General features: G+C 43.1%; 1 protein-coding gene across 3 annotated transcripts in view; it reads left to right on the top strand.

The window, feature by feature from the left end:
* Tmod2 (tropomodulin 2) overlaps positions 1–10,263 on the top strand; it is a 61,006-nt gene extending 50,743 nt beyond the window's left edge. For all 3 annotated transcript variants that reach the window (XM_052714618.1, XM_052714631.1, XM_052714624.1), the window contains exon 10: positions 1,963–10,263. In XM_052714618.1, coding sequence (XP_052570578.1) covers positions 1,963–1,997 — 35 coding nt within the window. In that variant the 3' untranslated portion in view covers positions 1,998–10,263. The remainder of the gene's footprint in view (positions 1–1,962) is intronic.
* The last annotated feature ends 8,436 nt before the right edge of the window (positions 10,264–18,699 follow it).

The following is an 18,699-nucleotide window of genomic DNA, read 5'->3' as shown; positions in this document are numbered from 1 at the left end:
AGTAACACAGCTTCACAGAGTTAAACGTATGTAACACACCTTAAAATAATATTCCCAGCCGGGCGGTGGTGGCGCACGCCTTTAATCCCAGCACTCGGGAGGCAGAGCCAGGCGGATCTCTGTGAGTTCGAGGCCAGCCTGGTCTCCAAAAGCGAGTTCCAGGAAAGGCGCAAAGCTACACAGAGAAACCCTGTCTCGAAAAACCAAAAAAAAAAAAAAAAAAAAATTCCCCAACAGAAAGCATGTTAGGTCTGTATCTGAGCAGCCCAGAAAAATAGGCAAAGCAAGACTCTGGAAGTATTGACAACAGATCCCATGCCCAGGAACGGCTATTGCAGGCGGCAGCATCTCTACAGCTTGGGCTATTGAAAGTATCAGGTTAGAGGGACCTCAGACAGGGGACCAGTTGGCCAAACCCAGGAAGCTTCCAGAAGCCCCTTGTTATCAACCAAAAGAGTCTGCAGCCCAGGAAGTGAAAGGAGAAGAAAAGGGTTGTGGAAAGCAGGAATGCAGTCAGGTATGGTGGTGTGTACCTGTAATTCCAGCATTCAGGAGGCTAATGCAGGAAAATCCTGGTTGAAGACCAACCTGGGCTGCATGGTAAGACCATGTCAGAGGAGGGAAGAGAAGGATAGAATCAGGCAATTTTTTTTAAAGATGTATTTATTTGTTGTGTATGAATGTGTTAGTTTGCACGTATGTCTGTGTACCATGCATGTGTCTGGTACCCTCGAAGGTCAGAAAGAGCATCGATTCTCCTGGAACTGGGGTTATGGCCAGTTGTGAGCAGCTACGTGGGTGTTAGGAATTGAATCCAGGTCATCCGAAAGAACCACCGAGTTGTCTCTCCAGCCCCCAAATCAGGCCATCTTAACAGTATCTTTGATCCCAAGTACTGCTTTAAAGGAACCTCAAGCTCTGATTTTGCCTGTTGTCTAAACCACTCATTTTTTTTTTTTGAAGACCAATATTTAAGGTTGGTTGGTTTGTTTGTTTGTTTTGAGACAGAATCATACTGTATAGCCCAAGCTGTCCTGGAACTTACTATGTAGCCCAGGTTGGCCTCCAACTCTTTTTTTTTTTTTTTTTTTTTTTTTGGTTTTTCGAGACAGGGTTTCTCTGTGTAGTTTTTGAGCCTGTCCTGTATCTCACTCTGTAGGCCAGGCTGACCTTGAACTCACAGAGATCAGTCTAGCTCTGCCTCCCGAGTGCTGGGATTAAAGGCGTATGCCACCACCGCCCAGCATTGGCCTCCAATTCTTGATTTTCCTGCCTCAGCCTCTGGAATACAATGACTGCAGGTGCACTCCACCACATCTAGGACTTAGGAGGTTTTAATCAAGATGAGATTTGGAGAATCTGAGCGCCTCTTTACAGAAGGCTGGTCTCCCTGCCATCGTCAGAGGTGACAGGTGAGGCTGTGTTCACCTGGGGACTTTGCAGAGGAGATGATGCTCCGTGTGTAAATCCCCATGAAAGTACTTCCCAGTTCACTGCTCTGTGGTCTGTCTCTCCTGGACCGACACTCCGTAGACACACCGAGACGTTCCCAGTTACCAGACACAGCTTTATTTAAACTTAAATTCCTCCTCAGACTAGGTTATTTTGCTGTTTCCATTTTCTGCCATAGTTCATTGAATGTTGAAGTTTAAGATGATTCATGCCGTTGGGTGTGTGGCATAGAATTTCATGGGGTGAATCCTATCTTCTAGATCAGTGGTTCTCAACCTGTGGGTCAGAGATCCTGCAAATCAGATGTTTACATATTCATGAGAGTAGCAAAATTATCGTTATGAAGTAACAGTGAAATAATGTTATGGTTGGGGGTCACCACAACCAGGGAACTGTATTAAAGGGTCACAGCGTTAGGGAGGTTGAGAAACACGGCTCTGAAATGATTTTCAAGAATATCCTTTTTTTTCTATCTGTCTTTTTGAATTTTTTTCTTTCTCTTCTACCTAGTTCGCAAGAAGAGAGTTGAAGGAGACCGGAGGTAAACCTCCGCTAACAGAGGTGAAGTCGCACCACGCAGCCATCTGAAAAACGGACACAAACTCATCCTCCACGGGACCATCTTCTCTAAGGCTGTTCGTTTCCGTTAACCATATGCGTCATAATTTTAACGGTTACTCTTTTTTAGCACTACTTACTTAGGTGAGGTTCTGAAATGTGTGTAGCGGTTTGACTTGCTCCTGGACACGCCTGGCGGCTTGCACCGATAGGATGATACAGATGGTAGACAGTGACAGCGCTGGAGATGATTTTAACCACTTTCCTATTGGGTTGTCTTGCTTTCCTCCATGAACGTGTTTTCAATCATGGAAAGGGACTTAGCGTGTGTTTGTAGCTGATTACAGTAGAGGCCTATCTCTGTTTACATGCATCACTTTGAGCTAGGCTGAGTACATGAGAAGTGGGCTGCTGACCACATAAGAAGTTAGTATTTGCCAATCTTCCACAAATTCTCCGTTAATTCCAGGAACATGTCTCTACGTGCGCATGCCCAGCTGATTCATGGTCGGTGGGATCCTTCCTAGAAAGCACTTTAATACAGCATTAGCAAATTAACTGTTTATTATCCTATGGGTATATTGATAATTCACACACTTATCTTTACTGACTATTAAACATGAATTAAACATATTTGTGTAGGTGTGTGGTACTGGGCATTGAACCCAGGGCCTTGTGCATGCTAGGCAAGCACTCTACCCCTGAGCTATATCTCCAACCCAAATTATATTTAATAGACAATTATTTATAAAGCTATTGAAAGCCTTTCCAGGTATAATAGAAAAATTTTAAATTTCACTAAAAGAAAATTTCAAAATATTACATTCCCAAATAAAACAATAACAATGACATCTAATGGGCTAGAGAGATGGCTCAGCAGTTAAGAGTGCTTGCTACTTTTCTAGAGGACCAGAGTTCAATTCCCAGCACCTATGTCAAGCAGCCAACAATGGCCTATAACTCCGTCTTCAGAGGAATCTGATGCCTCCAGTCTCTGAGGGCATCCGCACACACAACATGTACATACCCCCCATATACATACACTTAATTAAAAATAAGTTTAAAAGATAATAGCACCTTAATCAAAGTTTCTGGTACATAAGATTGAGTGAATTTGACAAAATTTAAAAGCAATTAATGCCTCATCTTTAGCATGACAGGTTCACAGGATAAATTGTGGGCATTGTAGTTAATTACATAGATTTTTTTTTTTTGTCATGTGCAATTGCTTCTCTGCCTTTTGGTTAAAATCAAGTGCCACTTTTTATCACATGGTCAATCTAGACATTTGCAAACGTTAGGTAAAAATGCATTGTCAGTTACTCAGATATTTGTCACCTCAAAGACAAAGCCAGTGGAAAACAGAACTGAAATGATGGCGTTGATTTCTTAGTATAACCGTTGGACAGTGCAGTGCAAAATTAAGGTGACAAATGACAGAAGTCTTTGGCCGCAAATCACCACTCCTCTCTCCTGTCATTGATGACAGCCTGTGACAGCCCCTGTCAGGTAGCTAAGGCTAGCTCCTCTTCTCACCGCTGCGACTAAATAGCTGGCCAGAGGAATGGAAGGGAGAAAGCGTTCGATTTGGCTCACAGTTTTAGGGTACCATCTGCCACGGCAGCTGGAGCACAGGTCACATCGCATTCGCAGACAGGAGACAGAGAGAGATGAATGCGAGGCTCCACCCACTCTCTCCTTTGCCCCCAGTCTGAGACCCCAGCCTGTGGGATGGTGCTACCCACATTCAGGGTGAGTCCTCCCTCCTTGGTTAGACTTCTCTGGGAATACCTTATGTGGTTCCAAATCCCATCAGGCTGACAACAAGGATAACTCACAGTGTTTCTCTTTCTTCCCTGTCCTCTCCTTTCCTTACGCAGCATCCCTGTGGTTTCCCTTCTCTTTAGGACTCTGAGTCTTACAGAGGTGAGACTCTTGTACTGTTGGCAGAGCAGAAGCTGCCGTCCCTGGCAGATCTTGGGTCTAACCCTGTATAGTTTTAGTGACTGTGAGTTCCTGACTGGTAGCAGGAAGACAAGTTGATGGGTGAATAACTTAGCTTGAAAAGCACTTGGAATCTGTTTAGAGGGGCCTTTAAAAAACTGGACACTTGGAGGGAGAAGCTGGACACTGACTAGTTCTATAAATACCCATAACTGAAAGCAAAAGTCCTCTGAAACATCTCATTTTCTTGACTCAGTTTTACTTGTTTTTTTTTTTTTCAGGACACAATAAGGAGGGTATTCTCACATTTTTTTTTTTTTGAGTCATCCCCAATCCTTTATCTTCCTGTCGATCTGAAAATGTATTAGTACATTCCATTTGATGGTTTTCAGTCTGATTTTTCTTCCCTTCTCCTCCATTTGGATGTGCTATATTGGAGTCAGTTTGTACAGGTTTGCTGGGTGTTCGGCTTTCAAGAATTCTGTGAATGATTGCTCAACATAGCACTACTAAAAATTAAGGGAAGCCAGGTGTGTTGGCACACACCAGTGATCCTAGCACTTGGAATGGAGGCAAGATCAGTGTTGGCTACATAGGAAGCTTGAAGCCAGCCTGCTACATGAGACCCCAACCAAAAACATATTAAGTGACATGCACTTACAGTTAAATCAATTATGCATGGTAAAGGCTAAACTATGTTCTTGAGATTATTTATGTACATTGTGCCTACATGATGTAAATACTACCTGTGGTGTGCTATGGCACAGTTCTTCCCAGCTCTCAGCACTAACTTCTTGGCTGTGGTGAGAAGAGTCTTTGGGAATTATCAGTGTGTAAGAAACTGTCTCCTTTCTTTCCTCTAGATTGTTGGTAGATAAGCAGTTCTACCTGGGTGAATGTGTACGATGTATTTGAATCATAATTTTCGGTTACCATGTTGCCAAAGGGAGGATGCTGTGTCTTTCCTCCAACCTGGTCACAGACCTCTTTAAAAGCAGAGTCCCTAGCAAACCTCTACAAGTGATCCTTTTCCTTTCCTCATTCCTTCTCTTTCCTTCGTCTCTTGAGAAACCCCGACCCTTAAGAGTGTTGCCTGAAGCCCCACGTTTTGGAGAATGGGTTGCAGCTGTTAGCACACCCTGGCAAAAAGCAAGAAAAAAAATAGAAGATTTGGATCACAGCTATTCCTTTTTATAAGGAGTTATTAATACTATTAAAGCAAGATAGAACATTATTTTTAAAATCATACTGCTTTTAGCTTATAAGATGAGTTTATGAGATTATTTATTACTAATCAGCTGTTTTATCATTATGGATTTTTAAGTGGCTTATAAAATGACATTTCCATAAGTATTTACATATTGAAGATAACTACTAGAAGATCAAACATGCATTTTGAGGGAACTTTATCAAGTCGTATAATTAGTTTAAGACTTCACCTCCCTTCTGCCCAAAGTGGATAATTAATTTCATCATGATGAGACAAAATATGTGTAAATTATTTTTATATGTATATATTTTGCTAGCTAGTGTGCGGAGTGTTTGCTAATGCCTGAATAACTGTTTGGAGGGAGCTCATGTTTCCCTCAGCTGCTCCCTTCCCCTTTACAGTTATACAGGCCCATAGTAAATGAAAACTCACTCCCCTAGACTTGAAGGTTCCTGTCCCTGATGTCTTGTCATGGCACATGTAGATAGATGGCTTTCAGGAGGTGCATTTCTCAAGTCTAGAAATAGTGACTAGTCTAGTAGTACACGTGCATCTCTCTGTCTGCCTCATGTGCGCAGCTAAAGCTCCTTCGTCCTTTTCAGCATGATCAAAACCCTGGCTTTCATCTTTGAGAGAAATCAGTTTCCCTCCCTCCCGCACCCCGCCGTGTGTGTGTGTGTGTGTGTGTGTGTGTGTGTGTGTGTGTGTGTTGTCAGATATCTAACTAGGTATTTGGCTACATCTGGACAACAGATTGAAGGGAGGCTCTCTCCCCAGCTCCACTTCCCTTCCCCTTTTAGAACTGCTGCAGACCCAGGTTCCATGGGAAATTACTCTGGGGTCGGTAGTTTCACAATCGTGTGGAGGATGACTCTTAGAAAATTCACTGGATTATTACCCCATGAGATCTTCCTATATGCCTAAAGTCTGTATCATTTCATACTCATGAACATCAATTAGCCCCATCCTTCCATCTCTGTAGGACACACTGTATATTTTGTACATAAGGATCACCAAATACTGTAGTGAGGTGTTTGGCTACACGTAGACCATGGATTAACGGGACCATGCTTCCCTTGCCCCTCTCAAGGTTGTTGTGGGCCCAGGTTAGAGAATCACGTGCCTGGAGGGGCAGGTGTGGCTCACCCATCTTTCAGCACACAGCTCATCTTCCAGTAGAAGCCCATCTCCATGTTAAAGCTCAGAAAATATCACAGTGCCTGTGCCCCTGGAGCCAGTTTTCCTAAAGGAAGACTGGAATACCAGACCATGAACAGCTGCTTCTCTTCCACACAGAGATGTGGCCCCTTGTGGGCACCAACGTGGTGGAAGCCACTGCCTTCAGAATAACTGCCACAAGGCTTTTCTGATGCACAAAGCTTAGACCTGGCGTGAAAACATCAGCATGCTCAGACAGCCCTGCAGAGTTGATAAAAGTGTTTGAACGTACTTCCTTTTTCATGGCTGAGACTTACTCTGCCCTCTCCTAAATACTGTGCAGGAGAGACAGGATGCATAAGAATTCTGGACTGAGAGAAGTTTACACGTGTTTTAGTGTTGGGACGGTAGACCGATTGCCTTTTCGAAAAGTAGATATTGAGTTTGCGTCCCATACCCCTGCCACTCACTCCATTCTCAACTAAAACACTGAGACACACATATAGGAAAGGTACAAAAACTTTCTAACATCAGGCTGATCCCACTGGGCAAACCACAGAGCAGCCTTTTGGAACTAACTGACCGGAGAAAAGTACCCAGAACCTCAGTGTTCACTGTTTCCTTATTCCCCAATTCTACATCTTGACTGTACTTTATACTGTGGTTCAAGATCCTTACCAAGCGAAAGGGCCAGGGATGTCATATTTAAATTCATTTAATGGCAGAGCTCGGTTCTGCTCACTCCTCTTAATCTCTCTCCCATCAGCTTAACAGCAATGACCAAACAATGGATAGATAGATGAGCAATGGGTTACAAATTTTAAGTCTGTATCCTGGGTACTATTCTAGAAACAGCACATGAGTCAGAGGTTAAGCCTATTTCAGACACATTGTTGCCTTGGAGAGGATGAAGGAGAGGGCTTGAAGTCATGGGTAGAAAAGAGCGACCTACTAACCAGGCTTGGTTAGCTGTGTCTTGTGGCAGTCATTCGGAGCATGTTGGCTCAGCTAGTTGGTATGGTGAATGGGTACCATACTAACAGATTTGGAGGCTAAATCCCAATCCCGTTACCCACACTTAGCAGGTGTATGATCATGGGCAATTCATCTAATTGCCTGCCAATTATAGATTATATGGGGGATGAGCACCGGAAATGGAGTCAAGTGACCTGAACACTTGACTCTACTCTTTCTTAGCTGGGTGACTTTAGGGGAAACCACTTGATCTCTCAAGTCTAAAGCTCCCCAGCCATTAAATGGGAATAATATCTTCACTAACTACCTCACAGAGTTGTAGTGAGAAAATAGAATCAGATCATCGGATGAAAACACCATAGAAACTAGAAAGCACTGTACAAAAGTAAATCGCTTTTTATCAATTCACTAATTTTTCCCACTGCCTCTGAGTCTGTTTCATTCTGACCAATGGTTCATCTTTTGGATTAGGGCAAATTGGACCATGGAATGATGGAATTAGAATGATATAAGGGACTAGAATTGTTTTACTTCAAACATAGAGGTGAGAGGTGGTTGGTGGTGGCAGTGGGTATTATATAGTTCAGTGATACGAATGATAGATCACTTTGCTGGGTCACTTTGAAAGTACTTTGGAAAGGGCTGGGAAGTAACTCAGTAAGGTAGTGTGCTGGCCTTGTGTGCACAAAGATCCAATCCCCAGCACCGCATTAACTGAGCAGGGTGGCACAAATCTTCAATTCCAGCAATCAAAAGGTGGAGGCAGGAAGATCAGAAGCTCAAATTCATCCTTGGCTACACAGTGAATTTGATTGAGACCAGCCTGGGCTACATGAGATCCTGTCTCAAAAAATAAAAAGCCCTGAAGAAGTGGACCCAGTCCTTGGAAATGCTGGGTCCAAGAGGGGAACTCAAACAGTGACTAAGAATTTATGCAAAAGAGCGCTGTGGCCTTCCTGACATCACTAAAGGCGATGGAGGCTAGGTAGGACTCAAGGTATTGCTGGCCACCTTGGAGAGCATCTCCTTAGAGCTCCAAGAATTTTTTCATGCCTGGCATCTGTGTACCGGGTGCCAGCTCTGACACTGAAAGGGAGCAAGCTCTCTGGAGCAGCAGCTACTTATCACCAGCAGCTCAGTCCTGGCCAGCTATTTCTGCCAAGAAAAGCAGTGTAGTATGACCTCACCAGGATGGTGTCTCATCGGTCCTTGTGTCTTTGGTACCATCTAATAAGGTGCCTTGTACATAGTAGGTGCTTTATAAATGTTGCTTGTGCATCACTGTCCTCCAGCCCTACAAGAATTATATTCTGTTTACAAACATGTGAGATATATATATATATATATAAATATATATATATATATATATATATTTTCATAATGACTTGGATGCCAGCTGTATGTGACCATGGGTAAGATTTTTCATCTATCTTATCTTTATTTTGCCTACAAAACAGTGTGTTCTCTAAAGTCCCTTCTAGATCCCAGACTTTACAACCCTGTGATTATGAACATGGGTGGGTAATATATCCACTGCAGCTCCAGCTCTCTCCAGGGATGTTCTGCAGACAGTTGCTCATTCCTTTTCAGCAGTGTTTAACCATTTCAGAATAGTTCTGGAAGAGCAGCCTTGTCAGGAAGGCTACTTCCAGGCTGGGAAGGTAGCTCAGAGGTAGAGCATTTCCTGGCATGTGGTTCAATCCTCAGTACTTAAAATAAATTTTAAAAAAAACTTGAAAGGTTTGGGGATGCTTCCTTCAAAAACAGAAAGAATATCTTAATATATATATAATATTTCCCTCCTCTGAATCAGAGAGAAAGGAGGGGAGGAGATGCAAAGAAAGACACTGACCTGTATGTTTTTAATAGACTTTTATTTAATATCTGTGTATTTGCATTTCCAAGCACATGTTGATTGCACACCAAGAGACAATCAAAAGTGCACTGTGCATTGAAAGACACTGGCCCAGGATTTTAAACTTCTGTGGACACCATCTAGGTGTGGGTAGACAGAAATTGGCCAAATGGAGAAAGGAGATGGATAGAAAGTACACTTCCTGAGTAATTTTACTTTAGTACCAAATGTTAGCCATGACAATCTTTATTTAAATTATTCTAAGCCAGGCATGGTAGTATACATCTGTAATCCCAGCACTTGGGAGGTGGAGGCAGGAGGATCAGAAGTTCAAGGTCATCCTCAGCAACATAGCAAGTTCAAGACCAGCCTGTGACACATGAGACTTTGTCTTACATTTTAAATAAATAGATAAATGGAATAAAGTAATTTGTATCTCCGCTTTCTTTTTAAGAACAAAAGTATGTACATGAAAAAGCATATTTATATTTTAAGTAAGCCTTTATCTGTTTCATGGTTTTTGTTTTGTTTTTTCAGAAAACAAGCAGCATTTTTCATCGCACATAAAAATGTAAAATACTTGCATGCCACCAGTCATAATGGCTTCCTGGTTCTATGCCTGTCAAGTGTGACCTTATGTGTACTGTTACCTGTATCGTGTTGAGACTAGGAGACATAATATGCTTGTAAACTTGTAAATTTTATTGGTAACACTTGTTTAGCTAAGCAGATTCTGAAAAGCCACATGGCTTTATTTTTCATTTGATACTTTTTGATCAAAGCTAGGTGGCTGGTTCATTCACTAGGAAACTAAAGACTAACTTGCTTTTTAAATGTGAAGTTAAACATCTTGGGAAATAAGGAAAATATGAATTTTAAGCTAATTTTATTCTCATAATTAGGAACCCCATTGGCCCAGAAAAGTGGAATTTGGGGCCCTTGGGAATTAGCCACCAAGAGCTAATGTTGAACTAAATATAAACTTTCAGTCAATCAAGATCTTTGTGCTTTCGAAGATGTCATGTCTTCATTTGTGTCTGGAATGATAGTTGTAAATGAACATGTAAAAAAAATAAGAGGGGGGGTCAATAAACTTAACTCTAAATGTAAACACCTGGTTCCTGGCTAGTCTTAGAGTCTCTCTTCAAAATATAAATGCCTGACACTATGTTCTTACTTAAGAACATTTGCAGAAAGAACAGTGACACCTTAGTACAAAAAAAAAAAAAAAAAAAAAAAAAAGGACACAACACAGTAGCCACAAGAGTAATGGAAACATGTTGAAACCAAGACTCCCATGTGGTTACACAGTTGAAGTCTGTTAGAATAATGGGGAGCAGGAATACAGACAGTTACATGTAGCTGTGCATACTTTCTGCCAGCTAACACTAAAAATAACCAAATTTCCTGAATAAAGATGTGACCTCGAATAACAGAAAAGCCCCCACTTCCTGCTTCCCCACTGAGTTCTGGCTCAGCTTGCTGATGCCCAGATTTTATCGTTTAGGCCGAGGACAGTCTGAGAAGCAGAGAGGGCCTACATCTAGTCTATATTTGCTGCCACCCCACCTCCATGAGGAAGTATATTGCCCTATTGTTTTGCTTAAAGCATTCTCCTTTTCAGGGGCTAGGGGTGTAGTTTGGTTGGTAGAGCAGAGCAAGCCTTGGGTTCCATCCGTAGCATCACATAAAACCCTGTGTGGTGGTGTGTACCTGTAAGCCTGGCATTCAGGAGGTAGAGGCAGGAGGATCAGGAGTTCAAGGTCATTCTTAGCTACACAGTAAGTCTGAGGCCAGTTTGAGCTATGAGACCCTGTCCTTCTCAGTCTGTGGCATTGTGGTTAGTAGAGATTACAAGTATACACACTGAGGTCATCCTTGTCTAGTTTAAACCTCATAACCATTAGTCTAGATAGATAGATAGATAGATAGATAGATAGATAGATAGATGATAGATTTGATATAGATAATTCATACATGTAAGTATATATGTATATTTTATATAAGTATGAATGTTTTTATATTTATGTAATATATTTATATATTATATAAAATTAATCCAGTGTTTTCATCCATAACACAGGAACAATGAATGATAATACACCACAATAAAACTACAGTAAGGGTTAATGTATAAAATACAGGGAATAGTGCTTAGCCCATAGAAAGCACTTCTGGATTACAACCCTAACTACTACTCCTTTTAAAAAAATATGTATGAGTATTTTGTCTGCAGTAGGTGTGTTTGCTCTGGTGCCTATGGAGACAGGAAGATGGTACCATGTCCCTGGAACTGAAGTTACAGATGATTAAAACCTGCTATGTGGGTTCTGGGAATCTAACCCAGGTCCTCTGAAAGAACAGTCAGTGCTCTTAGCCACTGAACCGTCTCTGCAGGCCCTGACTCCTACACTAGTGCTTCCTCCCCCACCCCAGACCGGGTTTCTCTGTGTAGCTTTGGAGCCTGTCCTGGAACTCACTATATAGACCAGGCTGGCCTCGAACTCACAGAGATCTGCCTGCCTCTGCCTCCCAAGTGCTGGGATTAAAGGCGTGCACCACCACCGCCTGGCTACATCAGTGCTTCTTTTCAAGATTTTTTAAAAACTGTGTAGGAATGTGTTTGTGTATAGGTATATACACATGAGTACAGGTGTCCATGTGTAAAATACAGGGAATAGTGGTTGGCCTATAGAAAGCACTTATGGATGATAACCCTAACTACTACTGCTTTCTTTAAAAGAAAAAAACGTGTGTGAGCATTTTGTCTGCTCATAGGTGTCCATGGAGGGCAGAAGAAATCATCAGGTCCTCTGCAGCTGGAGTTACAGGCAGCCGTGAGCAACCTGATGTGAATATTGAGAACTGAGTTTGGTTCCTCGGCAAGGGTATTGCCCCCTCTTAAAAGTGAGCCGTCTATTGGGCCAACAACTTTAACCTCTAACCTAAGTAAATACCCATGGATCTTAATGCTAACACAATTCCCCATGCTAACAAGGTCAAAAGTGTAAATGGAGCCCCGAGTAGTGGGACACGCATGTAGTCTTAGCACTAGGGAGGCAGAGGCAAAAGGATGGTTCCAAGTTCAAGGCCACACTGATCTGTATAGTGCAAGTCAGCCAGCACTACATAGTGAGGCCTTGTCTTTTAAAGGAAGAGAGAGGGAGCTGCAGAGACAAGTGAAAGGTTAGGAGCACTGGCTGTTCTTCCAGAGGACCAGAGTTCAGTTCGCAGCACCCACATGGTGCCTCACAGACAATCATCTGTACACCAGTTCCAGGAGATCTGACACCTTCTTGCTGATTTCTGCAGGGACCAGGCATGCACGTGGTGTACAGACATACAAACAGGCCAAACACCCGTATACATAAAATAATCAAATAAAACTGGCCTGGGAAGCCAGCTCAATGATTAAGACTGCTTACTGCAGAGGACCCAGGTTTGGTTCCCAGCACCCACACAGCAGCTTACAACAGCCTTTAACCCTAATTCCAGGGGATCAAATGCCCTCTTCTGGCTTCCGCATGTTCCTGTATGCATGTGGCACATAAATTCATTCAGTCACACACACACATAAATAAATCTGTTCTTGAAAGTTAAAAAGGACCACAAGAGTCTTGGTTTTTTTTTTCCTTTTCCTTTCTTTTCCTCTTTCATTCACTTGTTCTGTTTTGTTTTGCTTTTTTTTTAATTTATTAATTTATTATGCATACAGTATTCTGCCTGCATGTGTCCCTGCAGGCCAGAAGAGGGCACCAGATCTCATTACAGATGGTTCTGAGCCACCATGTGGTTGCTGGGAATTGAACTCTGGACCTCTGGAAGAGCAGTCGGTGCTCTTAACCACTGAGCCATCTCTCCAGCCCTTGTTTTGCTTTCTTGAGACAAGGTCCTATGTGGCACTGGCTTCCTCAGGCTAACTCACTGTGTAGTCAAGGCTGGCCTTCAACTCCTGGTTCTCCTACCTTTACCTACCAAGTGTTCTAATACATCTGGCTTAGTAGTAGTAGTAGTACTATTAGTAGTAGTAGTAGTAGTACTATTAGTAGTAGTAGTAGTACTATTATTATTATTGTTGTTATTACTTTAAATATAGTAGTTTTTTAAATTTTTATTTTTTTTCATTTTATGTGCATTGGTGTTTTGCCTGTATGTCTGTCTGTCTGTCTGTGAGAGTGTCCAGTCTCCTAGAACTGACATTATAGACAGCAGTGAGCTGCCATGTGGATGCTGGAAATTAAACCCAGTCCTTTGGAAGAGCAATCAGTGGTCTTAACTGCTGAGCCATCTCTCCAGCCCCAGCTTTTTTATTTCTTTAAAACATATTCATTTTGTTGGTACTGCTCATTCCCTATGCAGAGAGGCCTCCCCGGATAGCTCCAAGAATTGCATACAAGCAAGATGGAGCTGACTCAGGAGTTGTTCGCACCCATCCTCTCAATGACTGGGCTCCTGCCCACTCCCCTTTGCTGGACCTGTGTTTCCTTGCCGTTGTCTAGACACTAGCTTTTGGATTTGGCAGTTAACTCCTAATTGACTCCTTGACTTGGAGATTTCTTATGTTTGGACTTTGTTAAGGAATGCCCCCTCCTTTATGAACTGTTTGATGGTTCAGCCTTTTTCTAGGACTAAAAGAAGTGGTAGTCCATACCCTGTCTTCATTCTTTGGCTACCAACCTAGAAACCTTGTTGTGGGAGTTCACCGTTTAGCCAATGACATTTGGGGTGACTAGCCCTATGGGGTTAAAAACTGAGGAGAGGGGCCAAGCTCTCTCTCTTGGGTGGTGGAGCAGGATCAAGCCACGGAGAAGTGTGGTTTGCGGTTGGTCCTCATCGCCCTTGGGCAGAAGGGCAGGACAGCTGTAGCTGGATCACAGCGACGTCTCCTTCGTTCTGTGTTCATGAGTGTGTTATTCTCATTGCACCCCTTAATAAATTATTGACCTGCCAGGCGGTGGTGGCGCACACCTTTAATCCCAGCACTTGGGAGGCAGAGGCAGGCAGATCTCTGTGAGTTCGAGGCCAGCCTGGTCTACAAAGTGAGTTCCAGGAAAGGCGCAAAGCTACACAGAGAAACCTTGTCTGGAAAAACCAAATAAAAATAAAATAAATAAATAAATAAATAATTGACCCAGCTTTTGTGAGTTATCACTTCAAACCTATTATTTTGCATGCTAATAAAAAGAGAAACACGATAGACCAGATGCCCATAGTCCAGTCCTTATGCCCAGGACCTCGGTGAGGACCAGATGAATAGGCAATTGAGTAACCTTGGGCTAGGCAATAGACGATGGAGAAAAAGCACACAGGTCCTCGGCTTGACAAATATGAAGGTAGGAAGGGGATGCTACAAATTTTAGACTCCTGGGTTTATCAGTCCTGAGCAAATTTTAGAAAACTGTAGTATCCAATATAATAATGGCTTGTAAGCATATGGAAGTAAAGCACGGATCTATCTCTAAGAGCTAGTCTGGGATTTATTGGGCATAAATGATAGGAAATCTTGAGGGTAAGGTCCAGAGAACATGCTAGGCTGGTCCAGTTGCTCATGTCTATAACCCCAGCATTTTGAAGGAGATGAAGGGAGATCAGGAGATCAAGACCAGGCTTGGCTACATAATGAATTCAAGGCCAGCACTGAGGCAGAAGGATTGCCTTGTGTTTGGGACTAGCCTGGTCTATATTATGAGTTTCTAGGTCAGCAAGAGATACACAGCAAGCTCATGTCTCAAGAAAACAAAAACAGGGACTCGGAAGATGGCTTAAGGAGTAAAGTGCTTGCTGCAGAGGGTCTGCATGCATTTGGCCCCTTGGCAGTGCATAAAGCCCAGGCATGCTGGTGTTATACATGTCTGCAAACCCAACGCTGGCTGTGGTTCCTGAGGCACACTGGCCAGCCAGTCTAAAGGAAAACAGCAAGTTCCAGATCCAGTGAGAGACTATGTCTCAAAAAATAAGAGGGAGAGTGATAGAGGAAAACACTGGGTGTCAACCTCAGGCCTCCACATATTCATGAGCACACTTGTACATGCACATCTGTGTGCGCACACACACCACACATAGAGGGGGCGGGGCTCTCATTAGCATGTATAAACTTGGTAGTTGAGTTAATTAAAAGCTTACTGTGAATAGTCCCTGCCTGCCAGCAAGCTATTTCTGTTGTAAGTGGTCTTAGACAAAGAGTCACACAGTATTTGGATCACCTTTTCAGTGTGATTTCTGCTACACCTGAACCTTTGCATGCCCAGTGTGTACATCTTCACAAAGTTACCCTTTTTCTTCCTTGCCTTTCCCTTTACCCCTCCTCCCTCCCCACTTCCTGTCTTTTCTGAGACAGGGTCTCAGTTGGTCCAGGCTGGCCTCGAACTCCCTGAGTAACTGAGAATGACCTTGTGTTCCTGATCTTCCCACCTCTAGCTCCCTCCAGTTTGGAGACCACAGGCATGCAACCTCTACAGCCGCCTGGAGAATGGCATTGGTTCTTGGTCCTCGGGCATTTGCAGAATTGGCAGAGCCAGGACAGGGCAGGGATATGGGAAAAGTTAATTTCAGCTGATGATGCTGGAGGGGTGGAAGTAATAAATTGCATTTGAGTTGGATGGTGAAACCCGAGGAGTCACTTAGCCAGTAGACAAGGGTGATGCGGAGGGGCAGTTCAGGACAGAGAGTTTCCGGGGAACCTTTCCATACATTTGTGAATACCAGCCGTGGTGCTTGTCTTCTCCTCTGACTCCTTCCTGCCTCTGCTTTAACCGACTCCGAGGCCTCAGAATGAAGTCCTTTCCTTTTTTGGTCTATAGTTCCGAGTTTTCACAACCATCTTGCAAATTATGTTCTTAAAAGCTGCTTAAGTGTTTGAGGGCAGCTCTTTCCTACAGGAATCTTTTGATGAGGAGCAAATTGCCGCTGGTATTAATTTGCTTATGATGACTCAGTGCGACACGGGCTTTATGAGTTACTCTGGCTGGAGGCATAAAGATAACACTAATGAGGGCTTACCATGCACTGAGTAGAACTGGAGTGCCATCTTATCAATCACTTTCACTCTGACCAAGCCCTGAAAATTAATAAGAACCATACCCTGCCCTTATTCGTGTGTGTGTGTGTGTGTGTGTGTGTGTGTGTGTGTGTATGTGTGTGTTGGCGGGGAGGAGGGGATGCAAGTATGTGGAAGCCAAGGGACAACCTTGGGTAATTGGGTGCCATCTCTAAAAAAAAAAAAAAGATTTATTTATATGTATGTATGTGTGCCTGAGTGTGTATGTACATCACATATCTGCAAGTGCCTGTGGAGGCCTGAAGAGGGCAGAGTCCTCTGGAAGAGCAGCAAGTGTTCTTAACCCCTGAACTACTTCTCCAGCCCTCCATCTCCATTGATGCCTGCCCTGGAGCTCACTGAGCAGCCTAGGCTGGCTGTCCAGGGAGCACCAAGGCTGATAACCTGAAATGGTGGACGGGAGAGAACCAGCTTATTTTCTCAGGCCAGAATAGACCAGGATACTATTGTACGGTGAATATGGGACTGTCAAAAAGCCAGATGTGTGTGTGTGTGGTGCATGCTGGTAATTCCAGGATCTGGGAAGCACAAGAAGAAGGATAAAGAGTTCAAGGCCAGCCTCAGCTCCATAATGAATTTGAGGCCAGCCTGAGCTACATGAGACCTTCTCTCAAAAAATGACACACAAAATGGGCTAGAGAGATGGTTTCAACAGTTAAGAGCATGTATTACTCTTGCAGAGCATGGGTCCAGTTCCCAGCAACCACATTCGGCTGATCCCAAGTGCCCGTAACTCCAGTTCTAGGGGACCCAACATCCTGTTCTGGCCTTCATGAGGCACCTGCACACACGTGGTGCACATAAACACATGCAGACACACACACACATATACATCAAGAGCAAATCAGGTTTTGTTGGGGGGTTTGTTTTTTTTTCATATCACACAAACAAACTGCCAAAGAATCCAAATTATTTACTCATTCAAAACCCTGTCTCTTCTGGAATGTCTTGGAGAAGTTTCTTCATATTCTTTGAGCCTGGCAACAGGTTATCATAGTTTAAAGAATTTGATGAGATCTAGGAGACATGTCAGTCTAATCAGCAGTTAGAACATAGTAGGATTTAAGTGAGTTTATGCTTCATTTCTGGATTTACAACTAGTTGTGGGATATTTCTACACTGTGTAAAAATGTATTGCTGTGACTGGTGTAATAAAAACTGAATGTATAGGAAAGTATAGGTGAGACTTCTGGACAGAGAGAACTCTGGAAAGAAGAAAGGCAGAGTCGCCAGCCAGATGTGGAGGAAGCAGAATGGGCAGTACGGAAGTGAAAAAAAGTAAGATTAAAAAATATGGGTTAATTTAAGTTATAAGAACTAGTTAGAAACAAGCCTAAGCTAGGCAGAGCTTTTATAATTAATAATAAATCTCCATGTCATTATTTGCGTTCTGGCCATCTCAATGAGAAAGTTGTTAGGATTCTGCCACCACTCCAGCTGCATGACCGCACATGCGCAGTTCAGGAGCTAAGCAAGGGGTCTTGTGTCTTATGTCATCAGTGTGCACTGGTGATTACATGTGCGCTGCATGGTCACACAATCTGCACATGCATGGCATAGCTCTGTAAGCCCACTGCGCATGTTCACAGGAATCCTTAAAAAGCCGGACACAGACTCCCCTCTTCTCTCTGCTCTGTTCTCTCCTGCCCCCACTATCTCTATTTCTCACTCTGCTCTCTGCACATGCTTCTTCCCCAGGCCTGGTTCTTTTGTCCCCCACTCCTCCTAATAAAGCTCTGATACTGGGTTTTGTCGTGGCTTGTGTCTCATGACCTTTCCACCCAGTAACCAGCGCCGCTTATCATTTTTAAAAACAACAAAAATGTCGGGCGGTGGTGGCGCACGCCTTTAATCCCAGCACTCAGGAGGCAGAGCCAGGCGGATCTCTATAAGTTCGAGGCCAGCCTGGGCTACCAAGTGAGTTCCAGGAAAGGCACAAAGCTACACAGAGAAACCCTGTCTCAAAAAAACCAAAAAAAAAAAAATGTTAAAAACAACAAAAGTACTATTATAATCAGCAACTGGCCATTTGCCTTTATGCAAATTAACTTTCTCAATTCTTCGCTTTTTATTTTCATGTTGAAAACTTGAGGATATTAATTTCCTCCTTGTAGAATTGTTTCAAAGTTCAACGAGATATTACAAATACTGACACAATTGTTGTTATGTATTAGGTGTTCAATAAATATTAACCGAACCTGAGTACTATAGGAAATTTCTTTCAGAAACCAGCTCCTGGATATTTTAATTTACAGGAGACTTCCCTCAGCCAGGTACAGTGGTGCAGGCCTGTAATCCTGGTACAAAAGATTGCATTAAGTCTGGGCCAGCCTGGTCTAATAGCAAGTTTCAGGGCAGCCAGATTACATGACAAGACCTTGTCTCAGATGAACAAACAAGTGAAAAAAACAAAGAGAGGGAAAGAGGAAGGGAGGGAGGGAAGGAGAGAGAGAGAGAGAGAGAGAGAGAGAGAGAGAGAGAGAGAGAGAG

Source organism: Peromyscus californicus, unplaced genomic scaffold (genome assembly GCF_007827085.1).
Source record: "Peromyscus californicus insignis strain IS unplaced genomic scaffold, ASM782708v3 Scaffold_11__1_contigs__length_118956290, whole genome shotgun sequence".
In the NCBI taxonomy this organism is placed as follows: domain Eukaryota; kingdom Metazoa; phylum Chordata; class Mammalia; order Rodentia; family Cricetidae; genus Peromyscus; species Peromyscus californicus.
The sequence above is the reverse complement of the archived record's forward strand: the minus strand, read 5'-3'. Positions and strand labels throughout refer to the sequence as shown.